We start from the raw sequence: 25,908 nt of genomic DNA on the forward strand, positions 1-25,908 counted from the left end.
CAGCCACAAGAACCTTTCTCAATTCCTCAGATGCACCCAGTTCTTTCATCAGGATGTCCACACATCCTCTTGCTTCTTCTAAAATGTGCCTCCTTCTACAGTGCTTTGTCTATTACCTACCTTTTTGTTTAAGTCCCACCTTGGGTGCCATTTCGTCTTAGAAGCCCTCCATTGACCCTGCTGGTCTAAGTCAGCCTCTCTTCTCTCATATCACTTGCTGCTATTCATAGTGCATTGTTGGTGGTGTTTATTAGTAAAATGCCTTTGTCTTCCCTCAAAGGCAAAAGAGTCCTATGAGGGCAAAAGCCACATCAGCTTAGTTTACCAATGCTCAGCCTATTGCCTGCCTCAAAAAATATTTTTAAATGAATGAATAAATGACACTGGGTAAGTTACTTGACTGTGAGCCTTATGCTCTCAACTATATGATGAGGGTATTAGTTCCAACTTCTGTAGTTATCGTTACAATGAAATAAGGGGACATATCTTAAGAACCCAGTATAAGATAAGAGCCAACTTAAACCATGGTTGGTGATCTATAAATATTATTCAAGACCTGAGAGCTCTTATCTTAGTTCTTTGACTAAATTATTTTCCATGTGACTCTGGATACTCTGCCTTTTGGTGCCAGCTTGTTTTATTTTATTATTAGGCCACACCATCTGAAAACACTCAAAAAGCAACAGTGTCATCATTTTTCATTTGTACAGGCCCTTTATACTGAGAAGTAAAATATGATTCAATCATTTCAGATATATCACAACATAATGTGCAAGCAAGATGAAGAGAGGGAGGAGTTCGCATCATGGCTCAGCAGGTTAAGATCCCGACGTAGTGTCGGTGAGGATGCGAGTTCCATTTCTGGCCTTGATCAGTGGGTTAAGGACCCCGTGTCGCCACAAGCTGTGGTGTAGGTTGCAGATGCGGCTCAGGTCTGGTGTTACTGTGGTATAGGCCAGAAACTGCAGCTCCGATTTGACCCCTAGCCTGGGAAACTCCATATTTGCCAGGTGCATCCTTAAAAAGGAAAAAAAGATGAAAAGAGGGATTTCTGTCCTATTTAATGAATGGTGATGTTGATAGGGAGTCAAAAGGTGACTCCCCAAATCATGTCCCAGCTTAGGGGGAAAGTCAAGTTCTAATGGAGTATTAGGCTTCTTAGTTGTCTTCGACCCCTGACTTGGTTATTCTTATTTTTGCTTTTCATGTTTTCAAAAAATGTTGTGACTCCTTATCCCTGATAAGACTTTCCTGAGTTCAGTTTTGCCCTCTCAGCCTTGGGATGTATTATTGAAGGCAGACAAACTTTTTATTACCTGTGGTTACAGACAGCTGCTGTTTCAGCCCCAGTCAGGAATAATCTATACACACATTCCTGGAACCAAACACAGCTAGTGATGGGTTGATAATCCAATTGGTCGATGAATTTAAATGCCTTTTCATTCATGGTGGATGGAGCTCCATAAAGAAGAATAAGATGTGCATTGTACTGCATCATGAATTTCTCAAACTTCTTCCTTTGGTTTCCTAGAAACTGCAGAGCAGCATGTAGTGGCCTGTCAAACTTGAGGAGCGGACAGTGTGACTGAGCTAGTCCCGGGGGTCTTCACAGAAAAGGCAGTCAGAGTCCTGGTCGGCTGGAGGCTCCATCTGAATGGTGAGTGAGTGCACAGGAAAGCTACTGCTGAGGGCTTTCGCAATTTCTCTGCGGACAACCTGGCTGTCCCAGCTGGCTGCTGTTGGTAAAGAACCACAGTGAGATTGGCACTGATTGCACACACGGCAGGGGGGGATGGCTCATCTCCAAGCTTCAAGCACTTTGTCTTTGACCTGGTGGGGTGCCATGTTGAAAGGGGCCCTGTTGTCTGATAATCAGCTGCATTCACACAGACAAGGAGGGGAGCACTCTAGTGCAGCAAAGCACCCATCACTATGGGAACTCTTTCTGCCCACAGTCCTCTCTGGGGTCTGAGACTCCTAGGAGCTGAGTTTGCAAGGTAAGATAAGCCATGGAAAAAGCTGAGACAGAACAATTTCTTCCTAGGATTCTCTGGCTTGTCACCCTGGTATCTAATCAGACTTTATAACAAGGATGATGATGAGAACCAGGAAGCATTCAGAGCTCCCCACAGACCTTTCTGAGAGCAGCAATCCTCACTGCCAAATTTTCTCTTGTCCCAAAGGATATCGAAGGCTGTAAAGTTCCCTCCATAGTAACCTGATTGTTTACTAGACTCTTCCATTTGCAGTGAAATATGGGTGCAGTGGAGACTGTAAATTCTCTGAAGCCAGATCCAAGCCACTCAGCAAAGATGAGGCTGTCTGAAAAAGCACAGTCCTAAATGGCTCTTCCTCAACCCTGCCTCTAAGTAACTTCTTGAGTTATTTCTCGGCAGCCTAATGTATCGTCTGTCTCCTGAGGCAGTGCCTGTTTTCTCAGCCCTTGAGCATATCATGAACAAAATCACCTTCTACTTGAAAACATAGTTTTTTAAGAATAAACATCGCATCCAAAGAGTTATCTTACATGGTTTACAGAATTTAATGATACAGTAAAGGAACCACCATTAATTCTGATGGGTACATCTTTTAACTTTTTGGAACCTTAAGGAGGGGACCTGTGTCTCTTTCATCTTTTTCTTTGGTGACACGCAAAGCACCTTACACACCAGATACTCAGTGGAGATTTCTGGTTAAATTCATTCCTATTATTTAAATGATAGGACCCCAAGTCAAACAGACTTTAAGGCCTTGGAGTTTGGGTGGCATTTTAGCCTTTTATTCTACTCTCTAACCCTCTGCAGCTGGCCTCAGGGATTGTCTGACATCTCACTGTTGCCATGGCGACATTGACAAAGGGGATGGTTTCCAAAGGCCCTTGGTCACACAAAACACTTTACAACTGTTTTTGACGGGTGGCAGGCGCCAAGGGCTGCTCTCCAAAAAGAAGGGAAACTACTGAGTTTACCGGACAAGGACTCAATTTTTGTCCAGGGTGTTTACGAAACTCACTGACCTGCAGCAACATGAGCTGAGAGAATCACTTGGTTCATTGTTAGCGACCAGATGTGCAAGCTGTGCACAGACACCACTCCATCCACCGCTAAGATGAGCTCTTTCACGCCATCGTAACTCAGGTTCTTTGGCACACCTGCCACGAGGAAAGAAGAGCGGGAGGCTGTTATTCCATTAAATACAACTCACGGCAATGGCTAATGGGAGCTGCAAAGTCCTTCCTAAAATATTAGCTTGCCCTCTCCATTTGTGGTTTCTTATTTCAAATGTTTACAAAGCATGTTCAGTCTGACTCTTTTGAAGGTTTTACCATCAATCAAAGGCTCACAAAGAATATTTGCAGATTATACAATACCATCATCAACAACAGTAATCCTTCTTCATTTTTGGTATTATTTCCCACAGTTATCTTTGCAATTATCTGGAATGCAAAATGAAATCACATGGGTTTTGATATCAAATTATCCTGGGTTGGCATTCTGACTACAACAGTTGTGAATTTACCCAGTGCTTGGAAGTTCTCTAATCCTCAGTGCATGTGTAGTAAAACAGAGATAAGAACAATATATAGTTAACAGAGTCCTTTGGGGAGCAAATCAGAAAATAGCCGTCCTTTGCAATCTCTGGTGCTATACAAACGTTAGCTATCCAGCAGGTCACTTAGTAAACTGTGTTAACAGGGGACACAGTTAACGGGGGGACATTATAATGTCCTAACATTGTAATACCATCTCATTCAGTCCTTAGAATTTCTATTATTTTAGGTACCTTCGTGAGGGTTTAATATCCAGGTCATGGAATGTCATAGTTTGACTGTCATTCTTGTTTCTGAAGGAAGTATGGGGGCACAGAGGAAGGTGGGGAGTCTGGAGGCCAATCAGCTATTCTTTGGGGCTGAAGGAACTGGGATGTCTCTAGCCTGGAGAAAGGAAGGCTGAGAGAAGGAGGATCACTTTTTTCAAACATTGCAAGGAATGTCATATAGACAATGAAATGAAAGTATAAGGGAGCTTGCTTTGGCTGACTACACAGAGAGAAACCAAGTCAGTGGTTGGTTAAGAATCTTAAAAGATATCAGTTTGATACAAGATTTAAAAAAAAAAAAATCAACTCCACTAGCACAACCGTGGTAAAGCCTTTTGATGCAGTCGGTGAATCTCTGTTAATTAAAGATGACCCAGCGAAGATGCTATAGAAGAGATTTCTAAGGATGAACATTTTTTAGTTTCTACTTCCATTATGTACATACAACACAAACACCTGGTGTAATTTGTTAAGAAATAAATATGCCTTGGCTCCATTAAGATTCTCATGAAGAAAATTTCTCTGGAAGAGGTTCTGAAATCTATGTGCTTTCAGAGTGGCTCTCAAGCTTGAACGCACATTAACGTCACCAGGGATTTTAGAAACCCTGATGAATAGGTTATGCCCAAAACCTATTAAATGGAATTATCTGGGGATAAGACCTAGCATCAGCATTTTCGTAGCTCATTTGTTGATTCTAACATAGCCAAGGTAGAGAACTGTTGCACTAATATTTACCAGCCACTGGGCAGCTCTACCTTGCAGTGGTTCTCAAGCTTGGCTGCATGTTTAAAAAAACATCAAAGCCAACCCTTCTTAGATAAGAATCTCTAGGTCTAGGGCCTGGGCATAAGATTTTTTAAAAGCTTCCCAGGTGATTGTAATAAGCAGCTAGTCAGGAACCACTTAAAGGGAATAGGAGACACTTAACCCTCCTTTTTTCAGGATTTACAATCCTTGCTCCTGGGGACTTTCCTCAAACTCAAATAGTTTGAGTTTGGTTTAGTCCAGTTTCATATTGTTTCAAAGACCAAGGAGCTGGTCAACATGATATTTTGCTCTATGAGATGCACAAAGCTCAGGGTACTAGAAACAAATTGAGGAAGTTCTTATCTCAGATTAGCTATAGAATGTGCATGGAGTCAAGGGTAAAAATGTTATACAATAATAACAATAACACACCTTTATTGAGAACTTACTGTATGACAAGGTTTGTGCCAAGCCCTTTATTTACAGTGATTATCTTGTTTAATAGTTATAAGAACTTTAAGAGCTTGTTAATGAGAGTTACAACTCCAGTTTGACTGAAGAAGAAATTGGGAGTCACAGAGGTTAAGAATTGCTAAGACAGAGTTCCCATTGTGGCACAGTGGAAACAAATCCGACTAGGAATGTGAAGTTGCAGGTTCAATCCCTGGCCTCGCTCAGTGGGTTAAGGATCTGGTGTTGCTGTGAGCTGTGGTATAGGTCGCAGACTCGGCTTGGATCTGGTGTTGCTGTGCCTGTGGCATAGGCCAGCAGCTGACTCCTAGCTTGGGAGCCTCCATATACTGCGGGGTGGCCCTAAAAAGACAAAAGAAAAAAAAAAAAGAACTGCTAAGGCCATTGTGTAAGTGGGATGTCCGATTCTAAGGTACATGCTCTGGTTGTGGATGTACTCTGCTAGACCCCACAGATTGTAGCCCAAAGTGGACTATTATGCCTAATGTGTCATTTCCAAAGATGAAACCTGCTATCATTCATCTAGGACCCTTGAGATGAAGTCACAATCCCACTACCTCTTTTTCTCTTGCCTCCTTTATCATTTTACTTTTATGGAGAACGTAAGACCACTCTTACTTATTTTACTCTATGAAATAAGATTGGCAAGCAAGAGGATATGTTCTTATTGGCCTTGAAGTTCTATCACACCCTAGAAACCTTTTTCTTTCTGAAGGAGAGCCTGCAAAAATATTAATGTGTCCAGAAAAAGTCCCAAATTAGTGTTCAAAAAATAATTGCCTAGGCTAATAAGTACTGTTAAAAAAAACTCAATATTCTTCAAAATTAAAGACTTGCATATGGAATCAATAAGCTATAATATTCACCCCTCAGACTAGAGAAGAATAATATCCATTGGTGATGAGGATGTGAGGAAGTGAGCACTCTCATACTCCATTGGTGGGAAAGAAATTGATATGGTATCTTTGGTAGGCATGACAATAGGCACCAAGTTTTAAAATGTATTCTGAAACAGCAATACACTGTAAGAATTATTCCACAGATACACAAGTGCTAAAAATATAATTGCAGCATTATCTGTAATGTCCATCAATGAGTAGGTACATGCTTAGAGTCGAATACTCTGTGTCTATGAAAAAGAATGAGGTGTATCTGTGTATGTACTAAAATAGAAAGATCTTAGTAAAAAAGCAGGTTGGAAAAAGCAAGATGCAGAACAAAATATGTATGTAATCACATTTGTATGAAAAAAGGCATACATATACATATATATACATATATATACACACTTACATATGTATATTACATGTATATATATGTGTAAATGCTTAGGTATTTTTGGAAAGTTAGATGTCAGCTTATTAGTAAATGTTACCCCTGGAGAATGGAACTGAAAATTCAAAGGTAGAAGAATGGGTAGGCTTTTTCTTATCACTTTATACCTTTCCATATATATTTTTTAAATTTTACCAACTACAAGTATTATTTTATGCTAACCTAATTTGAAAACCTGGTTTAAAAATTAAGCATCTTCCAGATAGATGCTACCTGCCAGTTTCAATAATTACCTACACTTTTCCTTAAACAAGAAACGATAATCACTAGAGAAGAACTGAACTGAGAGAGAGAAAAAAAGTGGAATATAATCATCTCGAATTGTACTCCTGTTTGTCTTTCCTCTGCCCTGAAGTCAATAAGTTCTATAAAGGCAGAAACAGTTGCAGCTTAGCACTCAGGAAAGGAAAGAGATGCATCTGTGACTCGACAAATCAAATAGGGTCACCTTCTGAGCAAGGATGTTCACTTGTTACTTGGTGACATTTGAGTCCCTTTTCTCTTTCACTGTGGTCAATACGAACATCCACCAACAGTTATAGTTCCCACTGAGAACAAAACCCTTATGTGTATATGCAGCAGTGGATGCTAAGCTAGGGAAGGGTGAGCTGTTGTGAAGGCAACTACATGCTGATACTTTATCTGCCTTCTATCAAAATATGCTGGACAAAAAGGAGAAGTTCAGCCAATGTCTGGATATTTTTGGTTCATCTGAATGTTTGATGTGATGCAAACCTCTAGTTGTGACTAAATTCTCTTTATTGGAGTATAGTTGTCTTAATATTGTGTTAGCTTCAGGTGTACAAAAAAGTAAATCAGTTATACATATCCTTATATCCATTCTTTTTCAGATTCTTTTCCCATATAGGCCACCAGAAAGTACTGAATAGAGTTCCCTGTGCTACACAGTAGGTCCTTGTTACTAATCGATTTTGTCTATAGCAGTGTGTACATATGCCAATCTCAAACTCCCAATCTATCCCTACCCTCAACGTTTCCCCTTTGGTAACTGTAAGTTTCATTTTGAAATCTTCGAGTCTGTTTCTGTTTTGTGAATAAGTTATTTTGTATCATTTTCATTATTTTCTACCTAATAGTAATCTCATATGATATTTGTCTTTGACTTACTTCACTTAGTATGATAATGTCTAGGTCCATCTATGTTGTTGCAAAAGGTATTATTTTTGTCCTTTTTTATGGATGAGTAATATTCCATTGCATATATGTACCACTTCTTTAATCCTCTGTTGATGGACATTTAGGTTACTTCCATGTCTAGGCTACTGTGAATAGCGCTGCAAGGAACATTGGGGGTGCATGCATCTTTTCAAATTACGGTTTTCCCTGGATGTATACCCAGGAGTGGGATTGCTGGATCATAGGGTAGTTCTGTTTTTAGTTTTTTAAGGAACCTCCATACCATTCTCCTTGGTGGTTGAATTTTCCAAGGGACGTTCGCAGCACCCTCATGAAAGAATCCTTTCAGTGGGATGAAAAAACTAGTCCAGTGGTTCTCAAAACATGGTCACTGGTCCTTCAGCATCAACATCTTGTTAAAAATTCAAAATTGGGGGCCCCATCCCAGGTCTACCGTCTCAGGGACTGTCAGGTGGGCTCAGCAATCTGTGTTTTAATAGGCCCTCCCAGTGAATCTGATGCCATGAATGTCTGAGAACTGCCGGCCTAGTCTAACAAGCATTTTAGGCAAGTCTTTCATAATAGTTACAATGCTGCCTGAGGGGTAGATTTATGCAATTCTTCTTAGGTCTTTTCCATTTCTTTAAAGATAAATGTGTATTTTTGCTCTATCTCCCTCACTTTCTCTAGTGTTTGAATGTATCTTTTTAATATTATGCCATACCATTTAACAGTTGCTGGAGAAAAAAAGAAAACACTGGGGCCAATTCTTTTTGTTAATTCCCACATGAATAAAAATCACAATATTCATTTTCACAAAAACTCCTTAGAAGTTTATACTTTCCCTACGATGCAAACTCACAGTGAGCATGCCTTGAGGCCCTTTTGTGATTAGAGGGAAGAGAAAGCAATGATGCTGGAAGTAATAATAAAAGCACTCCTACCTTCCATGAGTAAGATGGAGAAGTCCTTTAAGAGGGTGATGGTGCTGGCCAAAACCAGGACAGAAAAGACAAATGTGCAGATTGGGTCGGCCATTTTATAGTCTGGCTAGAAAACATAAGGATTTCAGTTCTTTGAATTCAGGTCTCCTGTGCAGAAAGTCTGATCGATAAAATAAGTCAACCTCCGTGCTTCCTTCCCTCCCTATCCATTCACTTTGCTGACACTTCACACCCAACTCAGAGGCAAGACTTCCTGAATACTTCATCCTTCTTCTAAGCTTTAAACTCTCCGTGACTGCAGGAAAAGAGACCATAGGACGTGCTCTCCCCATAATTTAAGAAGTAAAGGGAAAGATATCCTTGAGTGTTCTCTCACAGAGTCTGATTTACCCTCTCTCAAACTAATAGAAGCATAGAGTATGTGATGATACTATGCACATAGCTGCACAACATTCAATGACATTTCAGTCTTAATTATGATGCAAAGAAAGGGCATCATCTGCTCAGAGGTTTCATGTGACCCAAGTACAGCTGGAGCTTGGTCTCAGCAAACTGGCTTAGTTTATTTCTTTCACTCTTAAGTATGACATATACTGGAGGCAGGCATCTTTGATGTAATCCAAAGAGTATGCACTGAGCCTTCATTCCTGCACTGTCTCACCACTGGAGCCCTTAGCCCCAGGGTGAAACACCTGCTATTCTGCCTTTGATGAAGTTTTGTGCCACAGAAAACCCCATGCCTTATTACTTCTAAGAAACTTGGCAAGAATAACAACCTTGGTAAGAGTACTCTCAAACACCACTAACCTGTACAATTTTAAACTATTTTGCCTTAAGCTTTAAGCCTTTGGTGAGGATTTGTGCAGACATGTCTTTATCATTATTACTTACATGTTTTCATTTTTAGTAAAAAAAAAAAATAGTAGTGATAATAGAGTTCCTGCTAACTGGACAATCAGGATGTGAACAGTCAGAGCTAAATGCCCTTCTCCTCCATCACTACCCTACCTCCACCCTCACCCACCTCTGGTTCTTGAATTCTCACCTCAAGTAGAGGTCTGTAGTAAATATCTCTTTAGGGTCAGAGGCGCCCCAGGATCTGTTCTAAGTTTCCATGAACACCCTGACTTTTGGGAAAGAAGTCACCTCTCTTCCATTGTGGGACAGTCAATCAGGTGCTCTACCCTCCCCAGCCGAGCAGCAGACACAAGACCCAACCTCAGTCAGCAAGGCTCCCTTTCTCAGAAATATGAATCTTTAGCAGAGTGACAAGAATAGGAAAAAAAATTTGAGTCACGTTCTTTTCAGCATGTTCCCTGGGACAGAATTTGGATAGTTTCTAAAATCTCAATGTAAAAATTGCCCTTTTTCTACCTTGATTTCTGCAGAGGAGCTCAGCCAATAAATCTATGGTTGCTTAAGTAAGCTAGATGGAAATCTTAGCCTAAGTTATCCACAGTTCCATTGCTGCCCTTCTTAACCCCATGACAAAAAGAACTACTTTCTTGAAAGACTGGGTAGCTCTACAGTTAAATATACAGCATTTAGGAACTTGGGAAGTCTAAGATTTCAGCCTTTGAAAATTTGTTTAAATGTTATAAAGTAGTTCATGAGGCAAACAGGCTGTCTGCCTTCATTTAAGTCATTATTGGAGGGTCAGCTTCTGTACTTCCTAATCTACAAAATCACTAGGACAGTAAGTAAACACAAATATCTCACCTTAAAGTAGATAATAAGTGCACTGGTTAACACACTGATGCTCTGAAATAGATCTCCAAGGGCATGTACAAAAGCAGCTCTGACACTGGCATTAGCTTGCACTTCCTTGTGATTGTGTCCAGGACATCTCTGGTGCAAAATCACACTTAATCTGGAAGAGAAAACAATGCTCTGGGCACACATGAGATTAAACTTTAAAAACTATGCAGCATAATGGAGTTGACGACAGCACGCATCATCCAAAATAGTAGAGTTGAAACATTAATGCTCTATAATGGACTACTTTGGACTAATTTTGAGCACAATGGTATAATAGAATTTAAAATTTTTCACACAAGGAATGGAGATTCACACATTTTCCATGTAATTAATACTACTCTATTTCACATTAAACCACATCACCTCTTCGGTAAATAGCAAGTATTTGACAATGAGGAGGGAAATACCATTTATTGAGGATCTGCTGAATGAGTGGCACTAAGCTAGGCTTAAAGCTGAGCTCTGGTGGGTGCTTAATTAAATATACTCGTTTCCAATGCAAAAAGCAGCAGAAATCAATAAAACAAAATAAGTAGTGAATATCAAGGTTGCATTTTTTAATCTTTTATTTTAATTTTGTACATTTCCATGAGAATTTGAAATCTGAATAATTTCCTAATGGCCAATGATGAGAGTACTGTACTTATGTATATGTAGCTATTTATCAAGAGGTTGAAAAATGTGACTGTGTTATCATGTATATAAATGTTAAATGTGTATATAACATATTGCAAAATTTAACATCTCCAATCCAAGTCAAAGAGATGAATAGTAGGCCCTACGTATTATACATCTGATTCTATTTATCTACAACTTTAGGAGCTTATGTTTTGACTAGAAACGCTTTTTGTACATTTCAGAACAAAGATTTTAAAGAATCATTTTTTAGCACCCTGTATCCTAGTCGTTTGCAGGTAATGTGTCTGATAAATCTCAGGTCAGGACCACAAGGTAGAGTGACTGCTCTCCATTAAGTTTTGATCATTACATAATTGACAGTTTTTAGATGGTCAGTGTTTGGGCAGAAATTCACCCTCAATTGGGAATTACCATTTAAAGTCCTTCAGACCTCATAATACGCCTGGCTTAAAAGACTTTTTTCCTAGGTCTGCCATGTATGCTCATCACATTGTCATTCCTTCTTTTACTCACTTTCTATAAAAACAAACAAACAAACAAACAAAAAACACCTTACTTAGGCATTCCTATATGCCAGGCACTGTTAAATGCTTAGGGCATAAAGGTGAAAACAGATGTAGTCCCTCTCCATTGTAGCTTTAAGTATGATGGAGATGGCAGAGGTTTTAAAAGGACACACATAAGCGGAAAAATTCTAATTATGCTAAGTCTATTAAGAACTGGTGCTGCGGACTGTACAACAGGGAAGTCTGATTTCATTAGACAGGCAGAGCAATTGAGTTGGATTTGAAAGGTAATGATAGAATTCAATGGGCAAGGAGAGGAGGGAATGTTTCAGGCAGAGAAAACTTAGCCTTAGGGCTTTGTCAATAATCTGCATCCCAGAATCCCTTATTCACTTCTACTAGAACTCTTTGCTCTGATCTTAGGTTCCCAAGGAACAGATTTATTCCCAAATTATGGTCCTGATATCTCTGTAGTCAGACAATATAGCATCCAGCAGCCCATGAAACCCAAAATCCCAGTTCTGGGAGAAAACATTTTAGTCACTCAGGATCCGTATCCATAAATAACTACCTCCTCGAATGGGAAAGTCAGCACATTTCCACTCCCTGGTCTTCATATTCCCTCGTAAATATGAAAAGCACCTGCAATATTTGGGTTGAAGTTTGAAAGCAGTTGCCATAAAAAAGAACATTTGGATGGTATCTATTTAGAAAGTCACAATCATCAGTGTTTATGGGGTAGTTAACTGGGTGCATCCTTCAGCTTCATGCAGCAGTGACACAACCTGTGAGACATATGACTTTTGAGAAATTCTTAATATTTTTATTGTTCCTGCTGTCCTGGGGACATACTGTTCTTCTTATGCAAAGACGATGTTATTGATCCCCCGTCAGCAGGACATGTGCTCTGGCTGATTTTTCTTCTGGTGGGGATAGATGTGCACTGATCTTCCCATGTTTTTTCTCCCAATGCCGACGTGAAACACATTTTCAGGGTAACTGGGTAGAAATAGGGATCTAGCCTGTGACAGCAGAACAAATACCACTTCTGTCATTGTTTAGCTCAGAGATGTGGAGCAGGGGGTCACAAACTAAGAGGGAAGGAACTGGGGCAGGTACAAGGTAAGGACATGAGAGGGACTGGAGGACCTTATTCAAAGTGCACGTGCTTGTAGGAAACAGACAAGTGATGTAGAGCAAAATGCTTGCCATGCTGGGCTTCCGAGTGATTTTATTACCCTCCTTTATACTTTTTGTACTTCTCAAATTTTCTATAATAAGCATGTGGTATTTTCTAATCAGAAAAAAACAATGTTATAAAATATGATAAAAGTATGGCTTCTACTTTGGACATGATCTTTTTGTTGTTGCTTGGACATGGTCTAAACTATTAGACTGACACCCTAAAACTGTCTATCCTTCCTGGGTAATCAAATAGCCACAGGTTTCATAACACCTTCCTTCCTTCCCTACTTCCTTCTTTCCTTCTTCCTTCTTTCTTTCACAAAAAAATTGCACATGCTCAGACTGTCCTCAAATTCCAGAAATTCCTTTGTGCACTTTCTTAAAAAAAAAAAAAAATACGACTGTTTAAAATGCCATTTGTCTGTCAGTCTTCTTCACTTGCATATGTAAAACCTACCTTCACTGCAAGCATCACATTGCATTTACAAGACAGACAGATGGCATAAGGATGGTGTTTGTCCCCTATTGGTGCTGTAAAAAATGATCGCAAAGCCTTTGTAGCTTAGCACAACATAAAATTATGATCTTATAGTCCTGGAGGGCAGACGTCTAAGGTGAGTGTGCAGGACTGCATTCCTTCTGGTGGGTCTAGGGGAGAAATCATTTTCTTACCTTTTCCAGCTTCTAGAGGTCACCTACATTCTTTGGTGCCAGGCCTATTCCGCCACCTTCAAAGCCAGAAATGCAGCATCTTCTCTCCCCTCTGACCTCACACGTCCCTCTTAAGGGAAGCACTTTCATGGTTACATCGGGCTTATCTGGATAATCCAAGATAATCTCCCTTTCTCAAGATTCATCCTTAATTTAGTCACATTTGCAAAGATCCTCTTACCATGTAATCTGACATCTTCAGAAGTTCTAAGGATTAGAATGTAGAAATCTTTGAGGGGCCATTTTTCTGTATATGATAGATAGATAGATGATAGGTAGGTAGGTAGATAGATAGATAGATAGATAGATAGATAGATAGATAGAGTTTTAAGTAAGGTTGCCCAAAATCACAATATCAAATGGGAAAGGGCAAATCAACCAAAAAGGATCAAAGTCCTGGCCTCAAATCCCCATTGTCATAAGCAATCAAGTAATTCATTTGAAAAGACCAGACCGATGGGCAGTGATCACACATCCAGCAGCACATGATCCCATGTCCTGTGAGAGTGATTCACAACTGCCTGAGTAAGAAAATGAACCAACAGATGGAAACTAAAGAGAGAGTTTAGCTAACACGCTCAAGAGAGAATTTTCATGCAGTCATAATAATGTAAAGATAAGACAGACGGCTTTAAAGAGAAATAAATTCCCTGTTATTCTATTAAAATATGTGAGACTGATGACCATTTTATGGGAGCATTGCAAAAGATAATAAAAAGTAGGAAGGGAACTGAAGTAAATAAAATTTAAGATCCCTTCCAATCCAGGTCTCTGAGAATCCATAATGTATTCATGCAACAAAACCAGAATAGAACTAAGGCACATCCCGCATGGAACTGTCAGTTTGCATGAGAGAGTAGAATGGCCAGAAGCTCAATTCTGGGTCTGGAGGGTCTGGATTCAAATCCTGCTCTGTAGTATCTCATTGGCAATTTATTTAACCTCACTGAGCTTCGGTTTCCTAATCTGTAAATATGGGTGTTGTGAACACTGAGCTTGATAATGTAGATCAAAAGATTTTGGCATAGTCTCTGGCACATAGGAAGCACTCACAATGGTAGCTCTCAGAAACTAATACACACACACACACACATATATATATATGTATATTTTGCTTTTTAGGGCCCCACCCATGGCATATGGAGGTTCCTAGGCTAGGGGTCAAATCAGAGCTGTAGCTGCTGGCCTATGCTAAAGCCACAGCAACGTCAGACCCAAGCCACATCTGCAGCCGACCACAGCTCATGGCAATGCCAGATCCTTAAACCACTGAGTAAGGCCAGAGATCAAACCTGTGTCCTCATGGGTCCTAGTCAGACTCATTTCCACTGAGCCATGATGGGAACTACAGAAACTGATATTAAAACACACTAGGGAGTTTCCGCTGTGGCTCAGCAGGTTAAGAACTCGACACAGTATCCATGAGGATGCAGGTTTGAGCCTTCGCCTCTCTCAGTGGATTAAGGATCTGGCATTGCCGCAAGCTGTGGAGTAGGTCACAGATGTGGCTTGGATCTGGCACTGCTATGACTGTGGTGTAGGCTGGCAACTGCAGCTCTGATTTGACCCTTATCCTGGGAGCTTCCATTTGTCATAGGTGTGGTCATAAAAAGAAGAAGAAAAAAAAAAAAAAAAAAAAAGACACACTTAAACTGGCACAGTCAGCCTTATTTTCCTTCTTTGAGCCATTCGAACACTCTGTCGGGTCTCTACCATCCTCACAAGTGGAAGAACAAAAAACAAACAACAGCAATAACAAAGCCCCTCCACAAATCTGTGTCTGGATGAGCTTCCTGGGCAGCGTGCAGGGTGACTTACATCACGTTGGCTGCCACTGCGCAGCTTGAAACGATAATCATCACGGTGGCTTGGATCTGGTAATCTGGGTACAGCAGGCGTTCACAAGCCAGGTATACCAACACACCAGTCACCACCCAGATGCAAAGGATGGACAGTAAACACCAAGGATCTCTAGGGATTCAAGCACACAGACACCCATAAACAGAGAATTTGTGAATCACCTTAACCTCCCCAAGAGTCATAAGACATTAACACTCTCCCTAAAAGAAGCTTCACATTAGTTCCCTCCGTGACTCACAAAGCAAAAGTGTGGATGGATTTTAGCACTAAGATGAGACACTTTAATGTTACATTCATAAAACGCTGGTGTCTGAGTTCATTATGCTCCATATTACTAAGTAATTTTCAGCAAATTTTTAAAGCATATTAATTGCTGCCTGCCCTTGCTGTTTTCCTGCGGGATTTTAATTTAAACAGGTGCTAAAATGATGGAAACTTATTAGGAGATGAAATAATGAGACACAAAGAGTAAAATGTGTTTAGAAACTCTTAATTTGGCCATAAAACATTTACAACTTGCCAGCACTAGTACCTCCTGTGGAGTAAAAATAGTAAAATGGGAAGGCTTCAGAGGCTTAATGAAAATGAGTTTCAATTGCCAACCCAACATATTATAAACACAGAGCAAAGGGTATACCAATACTCTAACTGCACTTTATGAGCAAGAGTAAGGAAACGAAATATCGGAATGGAGACATTTAAATGAATATTTAAGGATAAGGTAGTGTTCCGTTTCCACTGAGTTAAGTATGTTTGCTCACCTAGAAATTCCTTATATCTCGCTTGATCTTTCACTCAACCTTGTAGATAAGTTCTAAAAGCCTACAAGGGTCCAAAAACATTCTATGAGTCAGTGGCCAGGCACATTCCATAACTTCAATCGTCCCCTTTTAAAGCAGAGTCATGGAACATATTATCACTCCATGAAAGAACCAGGCCTAAGAAAAGAGAAGTAAGCTTTCATTTCCTCCTCCTCCTCTTCCTTCTTTTCTTGTTGTTGATGGTTGATGGAGCAAGATATCCAGCTGAGCCATTCACTGAATGGCTAGGTGTTGTGTGAGCAGGAGAGTCCATATTCCATTCCTAACCCTTCATGAGAAGTTCTTCAATCGCTCCAACTCTCCTGGGCTCTCTGTGCTTTGCTTTGCAAAATGGAAGAAGCTTTACCCACCCTCTCTCCCGGACACAGAGCAATTTAATGAATAATATGATGGCTGTTTCCACACTGAGATTCTTGGGCTGGGGTGATAGCTAAAGTGATATATGTGTTCCTTGTGGCCCATTGGAGTAGAGGTAACACCATTAATCTGGCTGTTAGCTGAATTAGCATTGAGAACATACATTCCCACAAACACATCTATTTTACTCTGTGCACCAGAGATGTCCCTCTAAGGGGTTTTCATCAAGGTTGTGCTGTGTCCCTTGCGTTTTTGCCCCTGGGTTGATTCTGCAGCCCTACTCTGTGTCAAAGTTCAATTGATGCTGCTCTGTACCTGCTCGGTGCCATCCAAATGTCAGCCTCTTGGAGGGGGGTTTTGATGACAACCACAAGGAGAAGAGACTGAGCAGGAAACTGGTCAGGTCAATGAAGAGGTGGGCAGCATCTGTGATGACAGCAAGACTCCCAGCAATATGCCCACCTAGGGGATGCAAAAGAGTACATGGGGTTAGTGCCCTGGAGTGATGCATCCTGACGAGAGGTGGTGAAGGTGCTGCAGACTCACAGAACTGAAGAAGACAAAGGGTCTTAAGGTTGATTTAATTCCACCTTTTCTTTTTTCCCCAGTTTGACAAATCAAGAAACTTGAGATCCAGAGAGTGGGTAGGATTTGAACATGTAGAAATGAATTGCACAAGAGAGGCCATTCCTGGGAGAGCTAAGGTACAGGAAGTTAGAATGTGTGGGGAAACATCTGAAGAACATCCCAGTTCGGCCAGGGCATCAAGATTCCAAAAGGGAAATACAAAAAAGCTGAGGCCGGAGAGGAGCAGGCCAGACTGAAAGACTCTCCAGACTGAGGACCTGCATTTTTGTCTGGTCCACTGAGGTGGGGTTGTTCACTTGGAATTTAACCATCTGCTTGACCACTTCCTTCTGCTCCACTAACTTGTATTTTTCACCTGGGTTGGGAGATGGCTGTTATGAATAGCAGGGAGGAGTAAGAAGAAAGGGCAGGCACCTTGCAGTGAGCTTCTTGAATATGGCAACAGTCCAGTAAAGCTGAGGAAGAGACCCCAAGCCATAGGACACCTGCCTTGTTCTTCTCTCCCTTTAGTGTGCCCCTGTGCTTACATCTAGTTCTCCTTTGAGAAAAGACCTCCAACCTCCAAAATAGAAGTCAAAGGACAAGGTTGTCTTTTCCTTCCCTATCAGGGCTTGTTGTCTGAGTGCAATAACCTTTATTGCTCTTCTTACACCTTCCCAGCAAAGAGCTCTTGCTGACTGATTAGCCCTCCCAGAAGCTGTTTCTTGCCCTGTGTACTACAAAGCAACAGAGACTGTCAGTCACCAGGCCCTCCATCATCAGACTCACCTTGTCTCAACTAATGATTTTTAAAAATTACATATAAGGTTCATAATTGCAATAATACCCACAGATCGCTGGCTCTCGCTGTAGTTAATGACTGGTTTGTCAAAGTGTAATGGGCTGGAGCGAAGTCGTCTTCAAGCTTGTTACTGAGCTGTCAGAGCAAACACCGGAATGATTCATTAACCAAAAAGCAACATTTTGCTAACAAATCAGCTGTCCTTCCAATTATCCTCTAATGTTGCTCTGTCTGCCAAACTTGGGCCTGATAATAAAGCTGTGTTAATAATGTATTATTTCTTGCCCGGGGAATGACTCCACACAGATAAGCAGCGTGCTGCAACCTTAGCAATGAGTGATGCTGATGATGATTCTGGATGCGGGGCTGAAATTGTAGCTTAAGTCAAGGGAATGAAATCTTATAGAGGTTCTTCCACAGGCCCAGCTGAGTCAGGAGGTAACTGGGAAAGAAAAAGGGCTTGCTTTGGAAGAAGCATATTTCTACGGAAACCCAGGAGCCAAGAACCGTTTTGCAGCCATCCAAGCTACTTAGAAGAATAATGCAGAACACTGGGCAATCATGTGGAATCTCATAGAGCAAATTGTTTATAAGCGGTAGTTTGTGACTGAACTTGCATTTGCTTCAGAAAGCGTGGGGTATTATTGACAATTAATTCAATCATCCAGCCAGGATGTATTGAGCCCTTCCTGGGCCTGGGCCAGGGATAGGGTTTACAAAGATAAACAAAGGTGAACAAAATGCAATCTCTCTCTTCAAGGACCTCATTGTCTAACACTCATTGTACTGAAAACACATGAGATGGGAGAAGGGATCAGAAAGCCACTCTCACTGGGAACCCTGCAGAACTTTCCACAGGATGCAAGGAGAAGAATTAGTCAGAAAAGAAGGGTTTTTCAGGAAGAGATAAGAGCAGGAAAAAAACGCAGAAATGAGAGACCATGGCAGCTGTGTGGAAAAGCAGGAAGAGTGGCATATTGGAGGAATAATGGGAAATGGGACTGGAAGGGTGGCCTGGGCACCCTTGTGTCGGGTATCATGTGTTGTGCGAAAGGATTTTGATGTTATCCTGTAGGATAAAGGGATCTTTTTATGATTTTGAGACAAGGTTGTGACATGCTCAGATCTGTATTTAAGAGCGAGATCTTTGCCAGCCCTAGGGAGGATAAAGGGGGGAGAAACTGGAGGTCAAGAAACAGCAGGAATAGCCAACCGAAACTGCCATAAAGGCGTGGGGTAGGGAGGCAGTAACAGCCGTATTCCTGGGTTATGTGGCAAAGTGGAGGAAGCAGTGCCCTGAGAACAAGCAAGGAGAGGCACTAAGGACTGAGTCCCAGATACAGACTCTTCTCAGGGGCCATGGGGGAAAATGACAGTAGGAAAGCAGGGCAACCACTGGGCCTGGGTCTCATTCAACCCAGCTTTAAAGGGTTGGTGTTAAGTACACGTGACATTTTCTGTGGAAAACAGAGATATGCTGACGGGATTGAGAGGAGTAAATGTTCATCTGACAGCAATGGTCCCCTATGTCTCATTCCCGGATAACACCAGTGTCTGCTATGAATTCATATTGTAAAGATTCTCTACTTGTCTTATGAATAGCATTATTATACTCTATACCATGTTATGTCAAAAACTTGTACGGTCGGAGTTCCCATTGTGGCTCAGCAGTAATGAACCCGTCTATTATCCACGAGGAAGTTGGTTTGATCCCCGGCCTTGCTCAGTGGGTTAAGGATCCAGTGATGCCATGAGCTGTGGTATAGGTCGCAGATGCAGCTCAGATCTGACATTGCTAGTGGCTGAGGTGGAGGCCGGCAGCTGCAGCTCTAGTTTGACTCTTAGCCTGGGAATTTCCATATGCCACAGGTGTGGCCCTAAAAAGGAAAAAACAAAACTTGTGGAGTCACTGTTTAACAAGTGTTTAAGGAGTTCCCGTCATGGCACAGCAGATACGAATCTGACTAGGAACCACGAGGTTGAGGGTTCAATCCCTGGCCTCGCTCAGTGGGTTAAGGATCCAGCGTTGCCATGAGCTGTGGTGTAGATCACAGATGTGGCTTGGATCTGGCATTGCTGTGGCTGTGGCGTAGGCCGGCAGCTGTAGCTCCAATTAGACCCCTAGCCTGGGAACTTCCATTTGCTGCAAGTGCAGCCTTAAAAAAGCAAGAAAAAAAAAAAAATCAAGTATTTAAAACACGTCAGTTTGCACAGACTTGTTTTGACATCTCTTAAATGTTCAATGCCTGGAACCTCAAAAATTGTAAGTGGCTTAAGCCCCTGAGATATCCTGGCTCTAGTCTGAAATAAGTGCCCTTATCAGTATGGCTTGTGGTTGTCATCTCCCCGCTATAGCTTCTTCTAAGAGAGAATCTTTTTTTTTTTTTTTTTTTTTTTTTTGCTTCGAGATACTTACCATCTTGCCCAGCCTGCTCCCTGCTCTGTATTCCTATCCAGCAAACTCGTGCTCCCTCCATCCTTGCTTAACTCTAAATAGTCTTGCTTCCAGATGTCTTTCCCTGACCACTCTCATTTTCTTCCAGAAATGGCCACATTTGAGCTTATTTTTGTGAGTTCTTGGTATCCATGTGTCTGTCTTCTTAAATAGGGGTGCCCATTTACATATGCAATGTAACACCTCTTTATGGCCTTTCTACAACTAGAAATTTTCACAAGCAACCAGAAAGTGTCCCACTTGCAGTAGGTTAAAAGCCCCATTAACTGTGGACCCAGTGATGCTTAGAGCCTTCCTGAATGCCGAATGCCTTCTTCCTACCTGCTCTACGCCCTGTGGCCAGTTTTTGCTCTACACAGAGTTCTATGACCAGGTTCTCCCCTGTTCAAAATGTCAGTTGCTCCCCAAGACCTGCAGAATAAGTCCAGATTCCCCAGCTAGGCCTCGCAGCCTTCTAGAACCCTCATCCACCATTCTAGTTTTATCCTCCACGAACTGTGTTTTTCCCTATACCACTGCCTTAAGTTCTTTCAGGGCTAAGTCATAAATGCCCAACTCAAACTTGCTTAGCAACAAAATGATAATTCAGGAGTTCCCACTGTGGTGCAGCAGTAATGAACACAACTAGTTTCCATGAGAATGAGGGTTCAATTCCTGGCCTTGCTCAGTGCATTAAGGTTCTGGTGTTGCTGTTGAGCTGTGGTATATGTTGTAGACATGGCTTGGATCCCAAGTTGCTGTGGCTGTGATGTAGGTTGGCAGCTGCAGCTCTGATCTGACCCCTAGCCTGGAAACTTCCATTTGCTGCACCTGTGGCCCTAAAAAAAGCAAAGAAAAACAAACAAAAAAGAATTCACTGCTCAAATAACTGAGAGCAAATCTGGGTGGGATTGGGTCAGATACAGCACAATCATAAGGTTCAAAAAATGTTGGGGAATCTCTCTCCAACTATTGCTGTTTACTGTCCTGCTGAAAGTAGACTTCCTCGCTCTCAGCAAAAAAGATGGGCCTCTGGAAGCTCCAGGTTTATAGGGTTTCTGCGTGGTATTTTAGAGGAGAGAGAGAGCTTTTTCTCCAGCTTCCCTTTATAAAGACCTGGAGACTTTGATTAACCCAGCTGTGTCTATGAACTTAGGTCCTTGGGCCAGAAGGACCAGAGCTTCAAGGGCACAGTGAATATGAGAAAACTTGGAGCTCCTGTCCTGGTGCAGCGGAAATGAATCTGACTAGGAACCAAGAGGTTGCAGGTTCAATCCCTGGCCTCTCTCAGTGAGTTAAGGATCCAGCATTGCCTTGAGCTGTGGTGTCATTCACAGACGTGGCTCGGATCTGGCATTGCTGTGACTGTGGCATAGGCCGGCAGCTACAGCTCCAGTTAGACACCCCCTTAGCCTGGGAACCTCCATATGCTGTGGGTTCGGCCCTAAAAAGACAAAAGACAAAAAAGGAAGGAAGGAAGGAAGGAAGGAAGGAAGGAAGGAAGGAAGAAAGAAAGAAAGAAAGAAAGAAAGAAAGAAAGAAAGAAAGAAAGAAAGAAAGAAAGAAAGAAAGAAAGAAAGAAAGAAAAACTTGCTAAACAGGCAGTGCCAGTCCCTACTGCAAACAATAGCACCCAAATATGGCTGTATATCTCCTGAATTGCTTTCCAAGAATCCAGACTTCCTGTCTTGTTACAGACCTACCCACTCAACATCGTTTCAGGAAAGACTGACATTTATGACCTCCTGGACCACATTCAAGCCCTTCCATCTAAAAGGCCCTTCTCACCTCCTTCTTAGTGACCTCTCCATTCCTACTCTTCCTTCAAGGCTTTGCTCAAATCCCATATCCTGCAGGACGGCCTCCCAGATTCCCCAAAGTGATCTGAGAATAATAAGTGATCTGACTATGTCTGCTTTCTCTGACATGGTCAGAAACACCTTTAAGAAGGAGATGAGCTGAGGGGTTGGGGTCTTGAATGATGTTCAGAGTTTTGAGGAGCATGGGAGTGAGAGGGCTTTTCGTTATAAATCTAAAGCATGAGCAAAAGCTACAGAGACTTTAAGGTGCAATGGTTATTTTGCATAGAATGAATAAATAGCTGAAACAGAAGAAGAATCAAGTAGGGAAGTAGTAAAAGAAGAAGCCTGATAGTTTGGCAGCCAGATGATGGAATAACTTATGGCAGCTGAGCAGGGCCTAGCCCAGAGAGAGCCCCTGAACCAGCCTCTTTCTGCTACCAGTATAGTTTACCCCTGTGCTCAGTGAAATTTCCTGTTTGCCATGATGAGAAAAAGGTTGAAAAGCACTGAACTAGGCAAAGGTGAACTAGTGAAGAATTTTGAAAACAGAACTAACAAGATGAGAGCATTGTTTTAGGAAAATTAGCTCAATATCAATACAACTCAAATTCCCAGTGATTTTCTGTCAGATTCCATTTAATTCCTTTACTGACAACATCACTGTCTTCTGACTCTACAGTCAGAGTCAAACTCCTAGACTAATTATTAGGAATGAGATGGAATGGAGGAGATTTGGTTTGCTCACTCTGAATGAACAGCTTCCCATTTCCCCTGTAAAAATATGAAACAAAATGAAAGGGCAGAAGGAAAGGTACAAGGAGAAAACTGAGTTTTGTGAATGGGAGACCATCTCCTTTGAGAATATTAATTAGACATCACCTGGGGAGAAGATGCATCTATTCTCAGCATCCACTTGGATTCAGGGAAAAGTAAAAAAAAAGAAAGTTTGGAGGAAACAAGTTTATACATCCTCCTGATCTGTGTTTGCATGGAAGTGGTGCCAGAAAATTTACTCATGAGGCTATGAATTTCCAGAACATCACCTTTTCAAATCATGTGTCAAATGCATTCTGTTTTTTAGATTTTCCACTTTGTTGATCTCTTACATGAGCAAGTGACTATTGTCCCTAATCTTGTGGATTTCAATAATAAAAAGAAAATGCCCCTCTGACATAGATGTCAATGGATTTTCAGAGGCAGTGTTTCCAGATTGGAGCTATGAAAAGTAAATTCTTTGCAACTCTATCAAGCTGTAAGTCATTCATTCAAAAGACTTAACCTGGCTCTATAAATTGTATAGTATCAATTTTTTTTTTAATTTTGACTGGAAAGTTATTTACCAACTCTGGATCCATCTTGGATGAGATTGGGTCTAGCTGTTTTCTAGTTTTCAAAAGCTGTAAAAATCTAAGTATACAGATCAGAAGACCCCATAGCTTGAAGAAACCAATTAATTCTAATTGCTTGCTATTATAGTGCAAAAAAATGGCTTAGCAAATTTGCCTCCAGTCTCAGACTATTAATGTGTCACTCTTTTAGGGAAATAAAAAGAAAATGAAGCAAATATTGTTAAAGGAGTATAACAAGTGACAGTAGTAAGAGTGACTACCTTATGGTACTAAATGCCAAGTAGCTTATACTGCTCTTTTTTATTTTTTGGTAAAAAATTATAAATAAGATAACACTACATACCAAAATCTTAAGAGACTGTTCAGAGCTGTATATAGCTTTATTATTCATACAAAGAGAGGATAGAAATATATTAAATAAGGCTATAACAAGGTATTTCAATATGTGATAAGACAATAACTCTGACAAAAGAAAGATGAAGTAAAAATATTTTAAAGCCAAAATGATGATTAGAAAAACAGAAGGAAAAGTTAAATAATGATATATTCAAGAAAATATATACATATATCAATAAAATAAATAGATATCTATAAGTTAAATCAACAAAAAGATTCAAAAACATAAGCAATACTAAAATGAGAAAGAAGTTGAATAAAAGAATATCAATATTAGACTATCTTGTTCCATTATACGATAATAAATTTGACAATTTCTGTGAGATAAATGACTTTGGAAATGTATAAATAACCAAAATTTTCTCAAGAAGTCAAAATTTTGCATATGTTCATGAATGAGGAAGTTAAAATATATCAAAAAATTATCTCCAAGAATGTCTCTGAAGCCAGACAATTTATCAGGGAGTTCTTTAAAAGAAAGAGTAATTACAATGATGTATAAAACCGCTTGAGTTTTTTTTTAACAAAAAGGAAATTAATAAAACTAAAGTTTTCATTTTAATATGCAACACTCATATTCAAAAGCCTACAAAAATAGCTCTAAAGCAGAAAACTATAGTTAAATTTCAATGATCAAAAAAGGTGTAAAAGTACTAACAGAAATGTTAATGACTCAGATTGAGCAATGCATTGAAAGAATGGTCCACCCTGTCAAGTTGAGAGGCACCATAGTGAGAGCCTAAGAACATGAGCTCTGGAATGCAGACTGTCCACTTACAGGTATGTTACTAAGGTAGGATATTTCACTCTTTGTGATGTGGTTTCTCGTCTATAAAGTGTGATTTGTAATAGGACCTACTTCTCAGGAATTTCATCAGCATTAAGTTAGGTAATGTATGGAAAGCACTCATCCCAGTTCCTGTCTCATAGTAGGCATTAAATAAATATTAGCTGTTGTCATCATTAGGTCAGAGAGGTGCCATAATCTCTTAATATAATATACATCAACAATGGGTCAAAAAGTTTTAAATTAATGAATTTAAAAGGAAAAGTTTTGGATAAAAGTCAACACTCATCCTTGGTTATTTGCTAACTATTAAAAAACTAGGACAAGGAGAACACTTCATTAACATGGTTAAAAACATCTAACTCCCTCAGGAAACATTTCACTTAACAGCTAAATAGCTGAACATATGATTTGATTTGGCATATCATTTAACATGGTAAAAATATGAAACATACAAACACCACATAATTATTGAAAGCAAGGAGAAATATATTTTTTTTGCACAAGGCAGGGTTATCTCCTGGGATGGGGGAAGGGATGAGAGAAGAACTAGGAAAATTAACTGAGATACATTTAGAATGACAGTAGTTCAAACACACTATTAAATACAAAATGAATATACAAAATGAAGACTTTTCAAAATACAAAGAGCAACCATCTAGAAAATAGAGCATAAGAAAAGGAAGACCACACTCACCTCTGGAAAGAACAAACTAAACTCGTAAAATACCTATAAATAACTCTACCAAGAAATAGGTTGTTCCTGTGTTAAAACACACTAAAAACACAAAACCTTGATGAGAGATGTAGAGTATTTGGATAAATGGAGAAACATACCTTATTCCTGGAGGGGAAGACTGAGTATTTTAATATTTGTGTTCCCAAATGAATGTATATACCAATAAAATCATAATTAGATTTTAGAGGAAACTGAACAAGATGATTTTCATGTTTAATTAGAATAGTAAACAGGAATGAACAACCATTACCTTTTCTGTTAAACAAAGGGTAATGAGAAAAGAACCACAGATACTATAACACGTAAATCTACATGAATTAAATGTTACTATTGACAGAAATTGGCAACACAGATCAATAAAACACCTTAGAACCTAATCCTATTACTTACAAAAATTTGATAAATGCTGAAAGTAATATGGAGAAAAATCAAGGGAGGATCTGATTAATTATTCCATAAATGATGCTGAAATCTTTGTTACCTATTTAGAAAGAGAATTTTCAATTCTTAGAGCATATATAATTTCACATTGATTTAAAATCAAATGCAAAAAATTAAGCAATAGCAAAGTGATATTTATCTTCTTAGTAGATAGGAAAAGCTTACTAATCACTAAAACAGTGAAGGAGTAGCAAAAGAAATCAGCTCAAAATGAAACATTTGCTATAATTACCTGTATAAAAGTTAAAACTTCTTTAAGTCAAATAAAAAATTAAATAAAAACTAAAAAGTAAACAAC

At 40.1% G+C, this 25,908-nt stretch overlaps 1 protein-coding gene across 1 annotated transcript in view; it reads right to left on the reverse strand.

Annotated features, from left to right (window-relative positions):
• The window catches only part of SLC30A8 (solute carrier family 30 member 8), a 40,739-nt gene continuing 15,792 nt past the window's right edge, over positions 962-25,908 (reverse strand). Inside the window, 7 exon segments of the mRNA XM_021088990.1 lie at positions 962-1,736; positions 3,017-3,151; positions 8,457-8,562; positions 10,176-10,326; positions 15,074-15,215; positions 15,218-15,226; positions 16,609-16,755. Coding sequence (XP_020944649.1) covers positions 1,591-1,736; positions 3,017-3,151; positions 8,457-8,562; positions 10,176-10,326; positions 15,074-15,215; positions 15,218-15,226; positions 16,609-16,755 — 836 coding nt within the window. The 3' untranslated portion in view covers positions 962-1,590.

The sequence above is a fragment of the Sus scrofa genome, chromosome 4, assembly GCF_000003025.6.
Source record: "Sus scrofa isolate TJ Tabasco breed Duroc chromosome 4, Sscrofa11.1, whole genome shotgun sequence".
Taxonomy (NCBI): Eukaryota; Metazoa; Chordata; class Mammalia; order Artiodactyla; family Suidae; genus Sus; species Sus scrofa.